Consider the following 21238-nt stretch of genomic DNA (forward strand, 5'->3'; position numbering starts at 1 on the left):
CTCTTTTTTGTCTAAGTGATGTGTATCTGTATCTCTGTATGATGTGATGAAAACACTTTCTTTAATTCTCCATTAATTTTCATTCTAATATACTCTACCATTCTCTCCTATTTTTATTTTGGATGGATTTCTGTGAAAATAACTGCAATACTATCTATTCCCATCTGGAATATGCTTCTAAAGTCATAGTCTAGTTATAAATACCATTTTGCCAATTCTCAATATAATTTGTGATTAACTACTTTTTTGTGGTTGTTCATTTTGCCTTTAAAATACATTGACATCCACTTTTTTTTTTTGAGTAACTGAATTTAACCATCTGAGATCATAGGTGTTATGAGTTCTCTTTTGGCTTTTTCTCCTATGAATTTCTGGTTATTTCTGCTTCATTTTTCTTTCCATGGTTTTGGTATTCTCTATACTATCCAAATTGTTCAGGGTTTGTTGGCAGTTGTGTCCCCTATCTCTTTTCCTTTTCTGTCTAGTACATTCTTACTAATCCTTGTTAGGTATACTCCATCTCAGTTCAAAAACAAAACCTAGTTTTAGATATCATCATTTTAACATGATACTTGTCTTCCAATAATAATTCAAATTTAGTAGCATTTTGAGGTCTTAAAAAGCACTTTCATAGCAGATTATTCCCAGGAGTTTTTCTATATCCATCTTAAAGATAATTCCTAATGTGGATACATTCCAAGAAACCAGAACCTGGAAAATGAAATATTCTTTCTCTTTTGGTTTATCCTTTGGTATTGGCATTGCTACTGATGGAAATATATGCATGAAAAAAGATTCATATAAGTAAGCCATGCTGAGGATGGGTTGGAAAGGAGCTGGAAGAATATGCAGGCTCTGTAAGGTCTCAAAAACATATAAATAGACCATATTCTACATTGTGGATATGAAAAATTAGGTACATGAATTTTTAAAATAAATATTCTTATATTGATAAATAATAGTTTGCTAATTAAACTCTTCAAAAACCTGTGATTTTATTCATATGGCCTCCCTCTATCAACAAAATTTGTAGCCATAGATACACCTCAATCCTTTTCAAACAATAATTAGCCAAGTCTTCAGAGGATAGAGAAATAGTCTGGTATTTATGGAGCCCATACTGAAACGTGTTGAATTCTTCAAAAACAAAGTTACTCTTAAAATGTGAATAGATGTGATTTAGTGAAAGATAATGAAATAGCATTTTAAAAAATAAATATTATTTCAGAACCTCAAAAGATATCATTTGAACTATATGGCCAAGACAATTAATAAAACAATTTTCAATATTTTTTGGCTCCCAGCTTTTCCCTAAGCAAAATTTCAAATGAATCTTTGACTCTGCCAATTGTTTTTCTTCCTATCTAAACCAATTTCCCCTTATTTGTCTTTTCCTTTTACAGAAAAAGTGACTTATGTCCTCATACTACCCCACCCAAATCACTCATGTTTGAATTCCTTTAAAGTTCCCCAAATCCAATGTGACTCCTCATCCCCCAGGTTCTAGTCTCTTTCACTCAACTCGTATCTACTTTAAATATGTTTTGTAAATGCTTATTTTCATTAGTTGACCCCCTCATATTTTCTCTTTCCCAGTCAAAATCCTTATTAAGTAATCAATACATGTCAATTAATAATTGTAAATTTTATTTCAAAAATAAGATTAGAGTTACTTTTGTCCTGAAAGCATTCTCTTTCTTCCATGCTTTTACACCCACACTAGTCTCTGGAAGTAAAAATGTATGATCATTATTCAACCAATGATATTATCATAACTATTAATAAATCAGCATTTATTAAGCACTTATTATTATAATCTTGGCACTGGAATACACATACAAAAAAAAAGAAAAAAAAGTAACATTGAATGAGTTCATACCCACAATAAATATGGATTATTTGAGAGGAAAAATAGATGCATGTATCAATGATCATTTATTAAGTGCATAGTAAGTTTCAGATTCTGTACTAAGTAATGGGGATACAAAGAAAGGCAAAAATACATCCCCAAACTTCAAGGCAGTCACATTCCAATGGAAAAGATGGCATGTAAAAATTGTTTATGTAAGATATAGACAAAGTAGAAGCAAGGTTATATTAGGTGGAAAGTAAAAAAACATATTGTATTATAAATTGCAATTGTAATCTCACATTACCCAACCTTTTAAAACTTAAAATTCCCAGAAACCTAGACATTTTTGAAAATTTGAAAACACAGACTTAATTTCTGTGGAATAGTGTACATTAGCCTGGAGCACATTGAATAATTGAAAGCTTTTGGTCAGAGTTCCTGCATTTATTGCTTTTACATATGACAAACCTATTCCATATCTTTGATTCTCATAATTTTTTCATATTGGTAAAGAATCTTTTTATGATTCATAAATTACACAATTAAATAGCATTACTGAAGAGATTACCAGCAATAACAATGGCATATAGAACTGATTTTTTTCAATTTGGGAGGGGTTTCAAACTTTCACTAACTTCCTTGAAGTTTGTGTTGTACTGATAGATCTTAGGTTAATTAACCCCTGCCCACTCTAAGTAAATTGGGTACTTATTTATGACTTTTAGTTTGGAGGAAACTTAATTTTTTTATTATGAATGAAAAAAGATATTTTTCAGATTTTCATCTATCCTTTAGGTAAAAACAAACAACAACAAAACAAACAAACAAAAAACCCCACACAAATGTTGACTACACTATACCTGTGCAAAATGTATTATTTTAGAAATTGCTGATAAATATAGTTATTGTCACAATACATGTTGTATTAAAATATATTTCTGGAGCCATAGGTTCTGTCAGATATCTTTATAAGTGGTGGCTTACAAAACTGTTGTTTACTCTAGCTGTATAGAGAGAAGCACAACATATATTCCATTGAAGGCAAAGCCATCAGGATATATGTCAGTGTGAAAAGGCTTAAAGTGAATTATTCACCTCTTAACACTCCCTTGTGTTCGTTTGCTGGTAAAAAGAATACTTGTTATCAATGCAGAAGGTAGTACCTGTAAATTAAAGGAAAAGTTCATTCCAATTTGCTACCTAATGCTACCTATGTGTACAATCAAAGCTATCTGGAACCGTTGGCATTTTTCTTTTTGTTCTTTTCTTTATTTTTCTTTTTCATCTACATTATATTATATTTCCCCAATTCTGTATAAAGATACTTTTAAACATTTTTTTTAAAATAGGATTTTGAGGATTTTTTTCTCCTTCTATTCCTCCTCTTATTCCTTGTCAAGTTGACAAGCAATCATGTACACATATTTTCACTTTAGTCAGGTTATAAAAGAAGAAACAGAACAAAAGGGAAAAATCCATCAATAAAAGTGAAAATAATATGCTTCAATTTGCATTCAGACTCCATAGTTCTCTCTCTGGATGTGGATAGCATTATCATCAGGGATTTTTTGGAATTGTCTTGGATTATTGAATTGGTGAAAAGCTCAATCATAGTTGATCATTGCACAATGTTGTTGCTTTGTATAATGTTCTCCTTGTTCTGCTCACTTCATGTAATATATCAGTTCATCTAAATTTTTCTAGATTTTTTTCTGAAATCTACCTGCTCATCATTCTTCTAGAACAATAGTATTTTTTTTTACATTTATGTACATCTTGTTTAACCATTCCCAACTGAAGGGTATATAATCATTTTACAACACAAAAAAGAGATGCTATAAGTGGGTTTTTTTTTTTTTTATATGTAGGTCTTTTGTGCATTTTTTGTTCTCTTTGGGATACATACATAATAGTGGGTATTGCTAGATCAAAGGGGTAAAATTTTATTACACTATGGTCATAATTCCAAATGGTTCTTCAGAATGGTTGGTTTAGTTCACATGTAAATCAATAATGCATTAGTGTTCTTTTTAAAAAATTTTAATTTTATAATTATAATTTTTTGACAGTATATCTGCATGAGTAATTTTTTAAATAACATTATCCCTTGTATTCATTTTTCCAAATTTTTCCCTCCCTCCCTCCACTCCCTCCCCTAGATGACAGGCAATCCCATACATTTTACATGATGCATTAGTGTTCAAATCTTGCCACATATTCTTCAAGATTTATCATTTTCCTTTTCTGTTATAGTAGCCAATTTGATAAGTATGAGATATTACCTCAGAGTTGTTTTAATTTGCATTTTTTCAATCAATATTTAGTTCTTATCCCAGAAACTGGACCCTTTAGCCAGTAGATTACTTGAATAATTTAATCCTTTTTTTTGTGTACCTAATCTACTCTACTGATCTACCACTCTATTTATTTGTCAGGACTAAATAGTTTTGCTGCTTTATATTATAGTTTTAGATCTGATATGGGTAGGCTATCTTCCTTTGCATTTCTTTCATTAATTCCCTGAAGTTTTTGAACTTTTCTTCTTTCATATGAATTCTGTTATTTTTTTTCTAGATTTATAACATAAGTTTTTGGTAGTTTGATGGATATGACAGAACTTAAACAGAATTTCCATTTTTATCATATTAGCTCGACCTACTCATATTGTTTAGATATGGCTTTATTTGGGCAAAAAATATTTTGTGATTGTATTCATATAGTTGTTGGATATTGTTTGGCAAGTAGATTCCAAATATTTTACATTGTCTATAGCTATTTAAATGGCATTTATTTATTTTTTTTCTTTTTGCTGAGCTTTTTTGGTAATTTGTAGAAAAATGGTTGTAATTTATGTAGGTTTATTTTATATACTGCAGCTTTCCCAAAAATGTAAATTATTTTAGCTAGATTTTTAATTGATTCTCTAGGATTCTATATATCATCATAACATCTGCCAAGAGTGATAATTTGTTTCTTCATTATCCACTTTAACTCCTCCAATTTCTTTTTCTTTTCTTATTGCTAAAGCTAACTTTTTAATATAATATGGAATAATATTGGTGATAATGGACATCCTTATTTCAACCCTGATTTTTTTGGGAAGGCTTCTACCTTATCCCCATTACAGATAATATATGCTGGTAGTTTTACATAGATACTACTTATCATATTAAGGAAAGCTCCATTTATTCCTATACTCTCAAATGTTTTAAATAGGAATAGGTACTACATTTTGTCAGAAACATTTTCTGCATTTGCTGAGATAAATCTATGATTTTTGTTGGCTTTATTATTAATGTGCTCAATTATTCTAATAGTTTGCATAATACTGAACCAGCCCTACATTTCTGGTATAAATACAACGTGGTCCTAGGGTATTATCCTGCTGATAAATTGATATAATATCTTTGCTAATGTTTTGTTTATTTTTTTTTTATCTCAATCTTCATTAGGGAAATCAGTCTATAAATTTTCTTCTCTATTTTGGCTCTTTCTGAGCTAGATATAAAAATCATATTTGTGTTATAAAAATTCTACCAAATTTCTTTTTCACCTATTTTTCAAATAGTTTATTTAATATTGGAATTATTTATTCTTTGAGTGTTTTGTAGAATTCACTTGTAATTCCATTTGATTCTGGAGACTTTTTCTTGGGGAGTTCATTGTTTAATTTCTTTATTTAAAAAGGGGTTGTTTAACTATTTTATTTTTTCTTTTGTTAATCTTGGCAATTTACATTTTTGTGACTATTCATCCATTTCAATTAGATTGTCAGATTTATTTTTATTCTGTTGGGCAAAATAGATCCTAATTTTTACTTTAATTTCCTCTTCCTTGGTAGTGAATTCACTCTTCATTTTTGATACAATTCATTGATCTTTATTTCTCTATTTTGCTTATGTAAGCATGTAGAGAAATAAACTTTCCCCCAAATATTGCTTTGGCTACATTTAATAAATTTTGATATGTTGTCTCATTATTGTCATTCTCTAATGAAATTATTGATTGTTTCTATAATTTGTTGTTTGACCCACTCATTCTTTAAGATTAGATCATTTAGTTTCCAATTATTTTCTAATTTATCTTTCTGTGGCTCTTTATTAAATATAATTTTCATTGCATCATGATCTGAAAATAATGCATTTAATAGCTCTGTCTTCCTGTATTTTACTGTGATGATTTTATGCCCTAATGGGCATGTGGCTAATTTTATGTAGTTGCCATGTACCACTGAGAAAGATATCATATTGATTTCTATTCCCATTTAATTTTCTCCAAAAATCCACCAAAGCTAATTTTTCTAAAAGTCTATTTATATCCTTTACTTTTCTTGTTTATTTTGTGGAGTTACATTTATGTAGTTCCAAGAGGGGGAGATCAGGATTGATTGTTTTGCTGTCCACTTCTTCTTGTAATTCACTTTATTTCTCCTCTAAGAATATGGATGGTATACCATTTTGTGCATATGTATTTATTATTGATATTACATATCTATATCTATAGTATATTTTAGCAAGTTGTAATTTCTTTCCTTATTTTTAATTAGATATATTTTTGCTTTTGTTCTGAGATTACTATTGCTAATCATGCTTATTCTTTTTTCTTTCTTTCCTTCCTTCTTTCTTCCTCTCATTTTCTTTTTCTTTTTTTTTCCCCCCTGAGGCTGGGGTTCAGTGACTTGCCCAGGATCACACAGCTAGGAAGTGTTAAATGTCTGAGACCAGATTTGAACTCCAGTCCTCCTGAATTCAAGGCTGGTCCTCTATCCACTGCGCCACCTTGCTGTCCCTCATTTTCTTTTTCTTTCTTCCTCAGCTGAAACATAATACATTCACTCTAGCCTTTTATTTTTACTATGAGTGTGTCCCTCTTCATTGGCATTTTTTCAAAAGAATACTACTTTTCCTTTCTCCCTTCCTCTCCTGGCAGTGAACTTTTTAAAAACATAATAGCTTCTCAGTATGTGGCGAGGCTGTCCATTCCAGCATTGTCATTGGAAGCATTTATTAAGTGAGTATCAGAATGAAGTCAGCTACAAACCCAAAAGCAAACAAATATACCACCTAGGAATATTAGAATTGCCTTGGCCCATACGAATTATAGATGTAGTCTTAGCAACTGTCTTAGATATATCTATATATATATTTATATAAATATATATACAGAGAGAGAGAGAGAGACAGAGAGACAGAGAGACAGAGACAGACAGACAGACAGAGACAGAGAGACAGAGAAATAGAGACAGAGATAGGCAGAGAGACAGAGACAGAGACAGACAGAGAAGTGAGATAGTAGGTTCTATAAAACAGGGTAATAGCTTCTTAGGTGACAGCTTCAATTCATTTATATCAGATAGTTAGATAAATTTCTGCTAGGGAACCATCATTAGCTGTAGTAAAAATACTCTGTAAAAAGAATATAAAACTAAGTTTTGTCTATTAGCCCATTTATTTGACAGTAACTTTGTATTTCAATTTCATTGGCAGCTGTTTTCTTGACTCACGTTTTGTCTTAAATTATTTATTTGTTTTTTTTTTAACTTTTTCATACTTCTCCACTCTTATTCTGTTTTTTTTTTTTACTACTTTCAGTTTCATTTTTTCAAAATTTTTTTTTCCTTTTCTCCTTTCATCTATTTTCTTTTCTGTTTGTTATTTTTATTTTTTAGTCTTTTCTATAAGAGTATTTTTCTTTGTTCTCTTGAATACTTAGATTATGAATATTATTATTTCACAAAATAGAAAACAGTTGGTTAAATGTAAATATAATGATAACATGCCATGATATCTCTTTTCCTGTTTTCTTAGATTCTGATGTAAACAATAGTTGGGAAGGAACATATATATATATATATATGCATGTATATGTAGACACACACACATATATATATAGTTAAAATTATAACTATTTAAAATAAAATAAAAATTAAATTAAAACTAATTTCCTTTTCTAATTTTGAATGATCAGTTTAAAGATTCCCATTTCACCAATCATATCTATAACTTTCTTTATAAAGAAAAGATCCTGAATTATTTCTCTGCTAAAATGATAAATAAATGTTTCACAAATTCTTTCCCTTTGATCTGAAAAAAAGTTTGGAATCTTACAATATAGATTCATATATAATTGAAGTTCTTTACAATATTAGAGTTGTACTCACCTGAAATATTCTAAGGCTAGCCTGAATCTCACTTTGCAATATAAAACTGTTTCCTAACATTTTAATTTCTTCATAATTGTACACATTTTTTTGGTATCCAATTTTAATTTTTCATTGACTATAGCAATGAGTTGGCTTATATATGTAATCTAAAGGATCTGTGGAAACTCTTCAAAGTATGGATTTTTACAAAGCTAATTACATCAAGGAAATCAGTGATACTCTATATTTAGACAGCTTTACCTTTGGCATTGGCTACCACAGCTTTTTTGTTACTGGCACATAAAGTTTAGAAACAAGGCTAATGACACTTATCTCTGAAATTAGAACCCAGTGCAGTATGTTAATGAAAACATGCCTAAAATACCAAAGGTTGTTGCCAAGGAGCAAAGTATGAGGAAAAAAAAAAAAAAGAAAGAAAGAAAGAACCTTCTTCATTGCCCTGATCTTGCTGCAAACAATTGGACAAAAAATAAAAATTGCATGGTTCAGATTTTGGGTGTTTGCTCTCTTGCCTTTTCCAAACTTCTAACAAAGAAGTAATCTGTGGGAATACTTTAAAACTTTCTGTTCCTGGAGGCCTTTTCTTTTCAGAGCAGAACTCAGAAAAGTAAGTTACTAAGAAAGTAGTTTATAGGAAGGTTAAAAAACAAGCACCATGGTTTTTACAATTAGTTGTTTATTAAAATAGAACCTAATATTTTGACTTATCTTGGGCTTTTTGCTTCAATAATTGTACATTTTCCCCATTACTGGTACTTATGTGTTTGGGGGAGATTTTAAAAAAGCCATAGATGCCCACAGCTTAATGGCATGATATGAAGTGATGCAGAAAACAGAAGATGCTTTGTCTCTAAGTCAGCTGCAAGGAGAAATGATCTGTATGAATGTACAGTATAGGGAGTGCAGTGAAAGATCTAGTCTCTTTCACCAAAGAGACTCCGGTTGATGATACAAGGAGAATTCAGTTCTTTTTGGAAGATTTCCACATTAGCCTGGATACTGTTTAAAAAAAAAAGATGAAAAGAAAAAAAATAGTAGTAGCTCCACAATTTGGTTGCTTGAAATATTTAGTTACGCTTTAGAAATAACATGTTTATATGCATTATTTTTGCTTTATAATAATTATTAACATGTGAATTCATACATATATTATTTAAAAGAAATTGGCAGTAGCAAACATTCCAATGGCATTGCTCAGATGCCATTACTATACTTTTAACATGACTATTAATAATAAAGAGAATTAATTGTAGAGATGAGATCAACCATATGTGCAATGCTTGTACTTGTTATGGGCACATTTTGAAGAAAAGACTCCTGGAAGATCACCCTATTTTTCTTCACTGAAGACCAATGCAGTAGATTATTTTAAATTATATTACCTCAATAAGGGCCTCAGAATCCCCCACTGATGATATAATTATGATTAAAACTAGCATTATTAAATAACTCACTTTTTTAATATGCAGAAATTAGGTCATTTCCCCACTCCTCCCACAAACATTCAATCTTAATATCTGACTAATGAAACAACATAAACAGTGTCATCCATCAGGTTCCTAACAGAGAATGCCAGTTATGACAGCCTCATTGTTTACTTTAGCAGGTAATTTGTGGACCGGAATCATTTAATTGTTCCGAGTACATAATTACATGCCAGCATTTTCCAATTTAATTAAAATGTACAAATCTGAAGATTAAGGGAATTTTTGAATTATTAATCATTTCTCCACTAGGAAATCTTGTTGCTCTGCAGGAGATTTGTCCAGTGTACAACTATACGTATTTTTTTCCTTCTTTTTCACAGACAGACAATTTTCCCGCAGAGCCCAATTACATGGGCAGCAGGCAGCAGTTTGTTCAAAGGTAAGGCCTATTAAATAACTTTCTCAGCTTCCCTATTTGCATTCTTGTCAAAATTGCTTTGCTAGAAACTACATTTCAGATTGAAACTAGTAGAAACAACACTTTTTCATCTTTTCTTCTGTTTATTACAGTAGCTCCACATTCAAGGACCCAGAAAGAGCCAGCCTGAGAGATAGTGGGCATGGGGACAGTGATCAGGCTGACAGTGACCAAGACACTAACAAAGGCTCTTGCTGTGACATGTCTGTTAGGGAGGCACTTAAGATGAAAACTACTTCAACTAAAACCCAACCACTTGAACAAGGTGAGTAATGTTTCCTAATGCCTATAAAATGTAAAGAACTCTTAGGCAATCATTATAAACCTATTAGTCCTGAAGTAACAGTTTATCATAGTGGAATAGCCCATTGAAAATATATCAAAAGAAACAATCAATCTTGCAATTGTCTCAGAAAGCAAAAAAAGTTATTCAATATTTCAGACAACATAATATTGGTCTCCAAAGGCCTTAGCCTTTCATCTTATTCAGAGTTCTTCTTTAAAACAACAAATGATTAAGAAACCCTTAGTATTTATACCAAGTATCCAAGCTGTACCACATTGGGTTACAACTTATGCCCTGTTTCTTTTGAGTCAAAAATGGAGTATTACAAATGAAAATATTGGCTAAATATGGTCTTGCAAAAACAAAGCCATATTGTATTATAATTTACTTGTTTGAAATATTTGATAATTTAAGAAACAGAGCATATAATAATGGCAAAATCTGATGACCAATAAAGGAAACATTTTGCAAATAATAGAAAATTCTATATACTGCATAAATTCTAAAATATATGCTGGACAAAGGTAACAATCATATTTTATAATATATGTGCTTTCTTTTTTAAATGAGTGATGTTTTATTAATTTTAATACATATAATCTATAAAAGAATTAAACATTAGCTAACAATGTCACCTAATTAAGCTATTATTATTAAGCTGACCCAGGAATGTGTGATTATAGTTTTCTTATCTCACAAAGAAAAAAAGGGGAAGGACAATTAAGTTATGCTGACTTAAACTTTGGAATGCTAATGATAAACATAAGATGTTATCTAGAAAAGTGATTTGTAGGAGGTAAGACTATTAAATTGAATCTTTAAACTGAGGAATAATATTTATTAATTGGATTCAGATTCTTTTTAGTACTGTCTAATTTGTAATCATAATTATAAGTAAATATAACTACTTATTTTTTTTATCAAGTTGAAGTTATAATTTATTTTTTGTTGTGTATACTACTTCAAATATTGTGGTAGAATTATTCTGTATAGTGAAAGAGCTAAGACCATGTTTTCTAAGCAGTGCCAGATTTTTTTTCCCTGCCTCTTTAATTGGACATTGATTTGTATAAAGATGTAATGCTTCCCTCTTCCTCTTTAGAAATGATTTAAGTACTGATGAGTTTCCTAGTTTTCTTTATAAGTTGACTTATAAAAGGGTCTCCAGATATTGATATGAAAAAGACCCACATTATATAAGATGTTTTGCTCTATGGAAAAGGATTAAATGATGGTCTGTTTGAGTCATAGCACATATAGTATAATATATAAATATATATCTGCAGTATAATATATACATATATATATATATATATCTGCAGTTTTGCCTTTAGATGCTATACATAAACACATTTCACCAAATATTCCTATTATTTAATTTGTAAATTGAGCAAAATCAGAGTAAGGTTTGCTTTTATCATCATATATTGACTTATCAAAAAGCAGGTCATGCTATTTCTTCACATGAATTTCTGTTTTTCCTCATATATAAATGGAACTCTAGGTCTTAAAAGGGAGAAGATAGGAGGAGTTAGGAGAAGTTAGCAAATGCCAGGGGGAAAATCATTGTGGGAAGAAGACAGAGGGTTTTTGTTGCCTGACAATGTTGATTGGTTATTGCTCTTCCTTCTTGAAGAGGACCAAAATAACATAACTGTTAGAATCAAGTTACAATGTGTCTGGTTGTGGCCAATCAAACCAAGACAAGCTCAGAATGCTCTGACACAGGTTGGACAGAAATAGTCCCAATGAACATTTGAGGTTTTAGCAAAGGAATTTTAGCAATTTTAGCATAGGAACTGAAGTTCTGCTTCTAGCATGGATACATACATACATATATATATATATATATATATATATATAATGATATATAGGCAAGACTCACAAAATCAAGATCTATAGAATCAACTGAGGATGAAATGTACTTGAACATTTTTTTTCCCTTTAAGAATTAAGGTTCCCTTTAAGAATTAAGCTAGGTGGCGCAGTGGATAGAGCACCAGCCCTGAATTCAGGAGGACCCGAGTTCAAATCTGGTCTCAGACACTTAACACTTCCTAGTTATGTGACCCTGGGCAAGCCACTTAACCCCAGCCACAGGGGGAAAAAAAAATAATTAAGGCAACCTTCTTTTGAAAGAGATACAATATCAATAGAAAACAGTCATTTCAGGGCCTAACCTACAAATATGGCTGAAAATTATATAAATTGGAATAACATATAAGAAGTTTTCAAAATGTACTGCAAACAGAAAAGGGAACTTGCAATTAATCTTTAAAAGTTATTACTCTTAAGCCATTTTGATTACATATGAAAAAAAAAGAATGAATTTGTGTCATTATATAAACTTGCAAAATGGAGGAACACTTCAACAAATTTTTAAAAATATGTGCCACTCTCCATTGATGAAAACATTGAAACAGGTCGAACCACTGATAAGTATGGTGCTACCACATTTAATTATTGTTTTCTCTTTACACAAAAAAAGTATGGTTGCATTATGTTGATTTATAAGGCATTATACAGTTCTCCAGCAGACTATTCTAAAGGCAATAAGGATTGCTTTGCTATTTTAAATAATATTTTAAAATGCCATTTTAATTCATTTAACACTTTTATACATTAGCTACAAATTAGAATAAATATTATGTTGATGAATAAATGATGGCAAATCTAGGCAAATCTAGGAATTTTTCTTGTAGTGGCCAATATTTAAAATGCTAGAATTTTTATAAGTAGGTTCTACTCTTACAGGAGTAACATAATTTATTTTGAATATGTTATCTTTAGTTTATTTGCTTATTAATAATCTTCCTCATTGATGCTAGAGTGTTGGCTTTTGTCATCTTGACCAAATCCTAAGATTTTGGATTTTAAAAATAAATTGATTATTACTGCTAAATTGAATATGGAGTATGACTGAAATATTGTTGTTGATAGATCTTTAGAAAATGGCAAGAATGGTTCACTAGTAACTCCTATACTCTTTCAGCCAGAAAAGAAAGTGTGAGAAGTTACTTATTTTTGCTTTCTTAATTTGTCAAATAATTCAATTTCATTCCTTTGGAAATTATATATGGTTATATTGTTTTTAATTGGTTAGGGTAAAGTTCTTTACATCTTTTGCTTGAGCTCCCTCCCATTTTCCCCACATTTGTAATTGGGATTTGTATCAATATATTTATTAATTATACAGTGCCTATTAATAATACATCTTTAATGTAAGCACTCTTTGTTTCTTGAAAATCACCACTTATCATCTTTCTAATAGTTCAGACAAATGAAAAACATGAAGATTTTTATTTAAAATTTTTATTAAATTAAAAAATATATATTTTTCTATTTTAAAAAAGAAAACAGAGGATCTCAGGAAATTAAGCAAAAATGTTTTCCCCCTTAGATATTTCTCTAATTATGCATTTATATGGGGGTCAGTAACCATTTAAGTCTGAAGTAGTGATGAAATAAATCAACATAAATAAAAATGCATGACATTATTTCTATGAAGGATAAAAACTTTTGCTTTTAGACTAAAAATTGATAGAGTATACATAGTTCATATGCCTTTGCACAGTACTACTGGGCTTTACTTCTTAAGGGAAACTCTTTACATATGAGCCATAATTTCTTAACTGTGCCATATAAATTATAGGTTTTTGACTGGCAGTTGATACTTTTTACCCTCTAAGCAAGATTAAATAGTCACTGACTGAAAGTCAGCATTCTTCATTGATTCTCCAATAATACATGTGCAGTCTTCAAAAATGTTAACTGACAAATCCTGTGAGTTTCTCATTGGTAACCCAGTCTTAGGTTTCTGTTTCCCCACTGATAATCAATTCTCTAATATCTGTATAATTAACTGAAATCAGGTCCTTATCGCCTGAAGAAAGTGGAAAAGAATTTTAAGTTGTTATTTTTGTTGTCCTCTAATTTCAGAAAGGACAAAGGCTACTTCCCTCAGTTTTCTGCTGTTGTGATGGATTGTTAGGTTTTTTTTTCCCCTCTGGAAGCATTCTTAGAACCTTTCTTTTCCTTGAGAGATTTTGTCTTCAGCTTTTGGTTCTATTTTCATTTCATTTACCTTTCCATTCTGTCCTCCTTTTGGCTCTGTCTCTTGTTATTGGGCAGTAATGTGGCATACTTAATAGATTTTTGGATTTGAAATTAGAAAGATCTGGGTTCAAATTTTGCCTAAGTTATTTATGACTTGTGGCACATAGCACAAGTCATTCAATATCTCTTTTCCTCAGTTTTCCCATTTGTAAAATGAAGATAGAGTAATTACTTCACAAAATAATTGTGAGGAACAAATGAGATAACAAATGTAAACCATTTTCCAAATTTAAATTTCTAAACAAATGTCAGGTATTATTATTATTATTATTATTATTATTATTATTATTATTATTATTGTCAGCCTTTGATCATGGGATCGCTAATTAAAACCCAATAAGACAAATAGAAATCTTAATTTGGTAAGTAACTTATAGAATTGTAGGACTAAATTTATATGTGTGTATACACACACACACACATATATACATATACACACATATGTTTATGGAATATATTGTTTCTATGTATGTATATGTCTGCCTTTACATATAAAGATACATATACATATATAAATCATAAGAATTTTAAAAAATCTTTTTCTCATCACTTTCTAGACACTGAAATAAAAGCATGTATTGTATATGTGTGTGTATGTGTGTGTGTATGTGTATGACTATTTTTTTTTTTAAGGACAAACAATGGAGAATGATCAGACAAAAATCACAAGGCCTATAGTCCTTCATAGTTATAGGAAGACTGGTATTTTTATTACAGGCAGAAAAGTGTTTGTACCCCATAATATGATTTAGAAACATTTGCTATCCTCTGTGCTCATACTCTCTCCCCAAATAATCACTGGCAAGATGACACTTGATATTGCCACTAATTTGAATATTCTTGACTCTATGCTAATATCCTTCCAAAAAAGATGGACTTAAGAATACAATTTGGTGAGAAGATTGGTGAAGAAGCACAAGGATGTTAGTACTGTGAGTATTGGGAAGAAATTTTCTCTGACAATGGAAATGTTACAGAGATAAGAAACTCAAAGCAATATCTAATACTTCACAATTTTGGTTAGCACTAGCAAAACCTAGAAAAAGAATCTTTTCCTAGGTGTTCCATGTTTTGATCTTTGCTCTTCATTGAACTTTTCAGGCCCAATTCTTTTTTTAAGTTTTTCTTTCTATTCCTTTGCCATTTTTGGTGAAGTATCTTTTCCTCTCAACCAACTTAATGTAACCAATCATAGAAAAAGATGAATAACTTTTTCCTTTTGAATTCTAAATATAACTTACTAGCAGTATGTATAGATAATTTTCTTATTCAATTAATTTAAATAATAATTATAATATATCAAATATAAAAATATTTATATATAAGAACATATACTAAGCTAGAGATACAGTGAGATACTAGGGAGGCAAAGATAACATGGAATAAACTATTCCTGTTCTTTCTGAGTTATATAACTTAGTGGTAGTGATGGTGGTGGTGGTGTCAGCATATAGAAAAGACTTGAGAAAGAAGAATATACAACTGAAGGAATCAGGGAAGATTTTTTGGAGGAGGTGATTACCCAATGAACCTGAAAAGAAGGCAAGAATTTTTAGAGGTTGAGGTAAGGCATAGGGAGATGGTTTTCTGTGAATGCTTATACTTAAGAGATGAAAGATCAAATTTAGGGAAAAGTTAATAGTAAAATTTGGCTAGAACATTAAGTTTATAATGGAAAAATATCAATTAAATCTCAAAAGATAGACTTATGCTAAACTGTATAGGGGTTTAAAAGTCAACTTGAGAAAGTTGCAATTTATTCAATAAGCAATAAAGAGACATTAAAAGTTTTATTTTTTGGTCAGAAAAGTGACAGAGTCAGATGGATAAGATGTATAGTAAGATGTAATATATAGGAATGTGTAGGAATGTATAGAAACTTGATTTTAAAAGTTTTGTTAGAGAGAAGCTTCGATTCCTTATCTTCATCTTTAAAATCAGGCAAAATATGATTCCATTACTTATCTCAAAATATTGTGAGAAAAATTAAAAATGTTATTTCAACATTAATGCATTATGTAAATGAGTCCTCTTCTGTCTCATCCTCTTCCTTTTCCTTTTCTTCCTCCTCCCCATTCTCATCTTCTCCATCCTACTTATTATTATTATAGTAGTAATAATAGCAATATGATATGCATCTATATAACAATTAGTTTGTGCCAGGCATTTAAGTGACTAACTCAGGTCACACAGCTAGGGAGTATTTCAGAACTCTAGTCTCCCAGATTCAGAGGAAGAGGATGGTTGCTATGACAACTCAGCAAAATAGATTTATAGGGATATATTTGACATCAGCTTCTTAAACACTTCCCCTTCAATAAAACATTCCTTCAATTTCAATAGTAATTTAAATTAATTCCCTAAGAGCTTCTCAAGAAAGCTTCATTGTATTATTATTATTATTATTATTATTTACTTAGATATCTAAGAACAAGTGGTTGCTATGAAATTTATAGAATGTTTCCACTCCTCTGAATTTGTTGAATTTTGACAGAGTTCCCCCCCCAAAAAAAAGGTTCTTAGTAAGTAGCACATTAATATTTCTATTTCTAATCTTACTCACCAAATAATGTTTAAAGGCCCTTCAAAGGAGTTCTCAATTTCCATCTTACTCCATATTAGAGTTTTGTTACTGAATGACTGAAATTTTAGAACACTTGTGGATGTCCCATCTGAAAAAAGTTTTAATGACAATCTTATTTGACTAAGAACATCTATTTGTAGAATTCAGAAGCCAACAGCAGCAAAATGGAAAAACCCTATTAGTACTATCACATTTATTCCTCACTTTACAGGATCATATAAAGTATTTCATGATTTATGGTAGACTTGCAGTGGTTTTTGAACCTTATTTATTTCAGTAAACACAGTAGAGATCTTCCTAAAGCAAAACAGTTTTAAGGCTCGCAGTAAGTGAAATTATTTGGAAACTTGGTTTAATATCCCTATGTTTTCTATCTAATTAGATTAAACCACATCTTATGGTTCATTCAGTTCAGTAATGCCATCTCATAGCAAATAATAATATTTCAAAGAGTACTGACATAGTTCTTCAAATATGGTTAGATTCTGGATAAAATATTTAGCTTTGCGATCTGGATCAATTTTGTTGGAAACATGTTTACTTTTTTGATTGTTGCCATGAGAGTCTCAGACTAGCCTCAATTCATATTCAAGTCCAAGAAGTCCAGGAGATTTGACCAATTCTGTGTCTTAGCTCTAGAGATAGTTTGCTAGAAAATCTCACTGTTGGATTCTGAGTACTTAGACAAGTAAGATTTCTTAATTCCTCTGAAATTCTAGGACAGGCTTTTTTGGTACTTATCAAGATTATAATTATGGTAAGTTAGTTTTCTTTGATATGGAAAGGGATATGGAGGGTTATAACAAATTAGCTTGACTAAAGAGTCACTTTATTTTCAGTAATGCTCTTGGTATTTATGGATTAAATGTCTACCCTATCTTTTAATATTGATATAGAAACTTTCATGAAACTTGATGATTCTTTTTTTTTTCCTCTTTCCATTCTTTCCTTAAGGTACAGCAGGGAATTAGATAAGCTGTATGAAAGAATACTAGAGTAGTTACAGTTCAATATATTTAGATGATGGATCTCATATAAAATGCATATAGACTTTCTCTATCAGCAGAGCTACAGTAAATGAATTTAGTTAGTCAGAATCTATAAAGAACAGTATATTCTCATTTAATGAATTTTGTAGTTAGCTGAGGGTTAAGTGGAAAATTCTTTGGGTGTTACAAATTATTGTTTAATAATTTTACAAGATATATATTTCCTTGCTTCAGTAAGTATAGGATGATAAATAAAATAAAATCTTTAGGGAGTATTATAATTCCGTACTATTCTTATTCTCAATTTTAATTCTCAATGCTTGATTCTATAGACATAACCAATATTTATATTGTGATTAATCTTAATTGAGTGATTAAATTAATATTAATTAGTTTTTTATAATTTTATAATTAGTAATTTTGTTTTTTTCTGTGTATTTGAAGGAAACTGAAATATGTGGAGAGCAACTGGGACAAAGGTAGAAAATAGAGAAAGAGAAAGTGAGCAAAAGATAAAATGAGTGAGAGAGAAACAGAGAGACAGAAAGGAACAAGAGGGAGAGACATTTAATTCCATTAAAAATAAAAGGTGTAAAAATAATTTCACATTGTCTAGGTTCTAGGTAAAGGTAGTTTTATTATATATTGATCAAGAGAGCTATTATAATTGCCTTTTAAAAGATCACCTACATTTCTTCACTTTGTACTTCAGCTGTGATGGAGAGAATGGAGCATACTATATTATATACCATCAAGTTATAACTGGCAAAACTTGCAATTCTTGGGAAGAGCTACTATACTAATCTGAAGGACAGTTTGAAAGATGCACTTTTGTTTTATTTATTCATTTTTCATCATGTCTGACTCTTTGTCATTCCATTTGGGGTTTTCTTGGCTAGGATACTGGAGTGGTTCATAGTTTCCTTCTGATCATTTTACAGAGAAGGAACTGAGATAACAGGATTAAATGACTTGCCCAAGGTCACTCAGCTAGTAAGTGTTTGAAGACACATTTGAACTCAGAAAGATAAAGTCTTCCTGACTTCAGGCTCAGTACTATTTATTGTGCCATTCTGCTGTCTTTTTTTTTTTTTTTTTAATCATCACACAGTTACAAAATCTGAGTTGCAAGAGGCAACATAAATATAGTCTATTACAGTTTAGTTAGGAAATCTTTGGCACATGATTCCCAGCCACTGGTCATTAGTTTTCTTTCCATATTTTCCCCAGGGGGGAATATGGGTAACAAATACTTTAGCAAATACATAACTAAATGTAATTATTGTGATCCTCTTAAAGATTGTTTTTAAACAAAATACTCTTTCTGTGATTTTGGGTTTTATTTATTTATATTTTTTTGTTTTTGGATAAATTGCAGACACATGGAGTAGTAAATTCAAAAGATCTTAAGATAGAAAGAATAGGCTACATATGGTAAAAAAACAAGGATTCCATTGTTCTTGGTTTCTTTCCAAATCAATGGGAGAGACAATTATCTGGTATCATGATCAAGAGAAACTAACTTTAAGTTCAAATTTTAAAGTGAGATACACACACACAAATATATATATACATATATATATATATATATATATATTTTCACATCTTAATAACAATAAAATACCTATTTATGTGAGGAGATTGGTTACTATATGGAAAATTATTCCACTGATATTGCCCATCAATATTTATGATATTTATAATATTAGTTCTTGGGGACCTGAGAGTTCAAAATACTTGTTCAGTATCATACAAATATTCTGCATCAGATGCAAGATTCAAACACAAGTCTTTGTGACTTCAAGTCTGATTTTCTCCACAATGCTATGTTGCTTCCGTTCTATAATGCCTTTCTCCTGTTACCATTATTGCTATTATTTTTACTGTGTTATATACATGTGTACATAGAAAGCTATAGATATTATCTTTCTTCATTAATTTATGATCTGAGCAAAAATATCCTACAAGTTAAATACAAAATTATTACTCAATTGTTTCCATTCTCTGATTCAGAAGTTTTGATTTGATATTATTTAATAAATACTTATAAGAAGAAACCATTGTATTAAATAGTAAAACCTTTATATAGTACTATGTTAAGCCAGTTTTTAAATAGGAAGTCAGAGAATATTATGGGGAGAAACCTCCAGTAAAAATGAGATATCAAACAATTCAATTGTACTATATCACATATTTCCCATCATCATTAAGTAACAAAGGACCTATTTTTTCTTTTCTTTTTTTTTTTTTTTACATTTTTAAATTAATTTTATAATTATAACTTTTTTTTATAGTATATATGCATGGGTAATTTTTTACAACATTATCTCTTGCACTCACATCTATTCCAAAATTTCCCTCCTTCCCTCCAGCCCCTCCCCTAGATGGTAGGCAGTCCCATACATGTTAAATGTGTCATAGTATATACTAGATACAATATATGTGTGCAGAACCGAATTTCTTGTTGCACAGGAAGAATTGGAATCAGAAGGCAAAAATAAGCTGGGAAGAAAATCAAAAATGTAAACAGTTTACACTCATTTCCCAGTGTTCCTTTTCTGTGTGTAGCTGATTCCATCCATCAATTGGAACTGAATTAGATTCTCTCTTTGTTGAAGATATCCATTTCCATCAGAATACATCCTCATATAGTATCATTGTTGAGGTGTACAATGATCTCCTGGTTCTGCTCATTTCACTCAGCATCAGTTCATGTAAGTCTCTCCAATCCTCTCTATATTCATCCTGCTGGTCATTTCTTACAGAACAATAATATTCCATAGCATTCATATAGCATAATTTATCCAACCATTCTCCAATTGATGGACATCCATTCATTTTCCAGTTTCTAGCCACTACAAAAAGGGCTGCCACAAACATTTTGGCACATACAGGTCCCTTTCCCCTTTTTACATTTCTTTGGGATATAAGCCCAGTAAAAGCACTGCTGGATCAAAAGGTATGCACAGTTTGATAACTTTTTGGGCATAATTCCAGAGTGCTCTCCAGAATGGTTGGATTCTTTCACAACTCCACCAACAACGTATCAATGTCCCAGTTTTCCCAAAGCCCCTCCAACATTAATCATTATTTTTTCCTGTCATCTTAGCCAATCTTATAGGTGTGTAGTGGTATCTCAGAGTTGTCTTAATTTGCATTTCTCTGATCAATAGTGATTTGGAACACTCTTTCATATGAGTAGAAATAATTTAAATTTCATTGTCTGAAAATTGTCTGTTCATATTCTTTGACCATTTATCAGTTGGAGAATGGCTTGATTTCTTACAAAGTAGAGTCAATTCTCTATATATTTTGGAAATGAAGCCTTTATCAGAACCTTTAA

General features: G+C 30.5%; 1 protein-coding gene and 1 long non-coding RNA gene across 5 annotated transcripts in view; one reads left to right on the forward strand and one right to left on the reverse strand.

Moving 5' to 3' along the window:
• PCDH17 (protocadherin 17) overlaps window positions 1-21238 on the forward strand; it is a 119318-nt gene that overhangs the window by 30473 nt on the left and 67607 nt on the right. For all 4 annotated transcript variants that reach the window (XM_074299209.1, XM_074299211.1, XM_074299210.1 and 1 more), the window contains 2 exons: window positions 9823-9881; window positions 10013-10185. In XM_074299209.1, coding sequence (XP_074155310.1) covers window positions 9823-9881; window positions 10013-10185 — 232 coding nt within the window. The remainder of the gene's footprint in view (window positions 1-9822; window positions 9882-10012; window positions 10186-21238) is intronic.
• LOC141560658 (uncharacterized) overlaps window positions 1-21238 on the reverse strand; it is a 140781-nt gene that overhangs the window by 5070 nt on the left and 114473 nt on the right. The gene's annotated exons all lie outside the window — the stretch shown is intronic.

This window comes from Sminthopsis crassicaudata, chromosome 3, assembly GCF_048593235.1.
Source record: "Sminthopsis crassicaudata isolate SCR6 chromosome 3, ASM4859323v1, whole genome shotgun sequence".
NCBI lineage: Eukaryota > Metazoa > Chordata > Mammalia > Dasyuromorphia > Dasyuridae > Sminthopsis > Sminthopsis crassicaudata.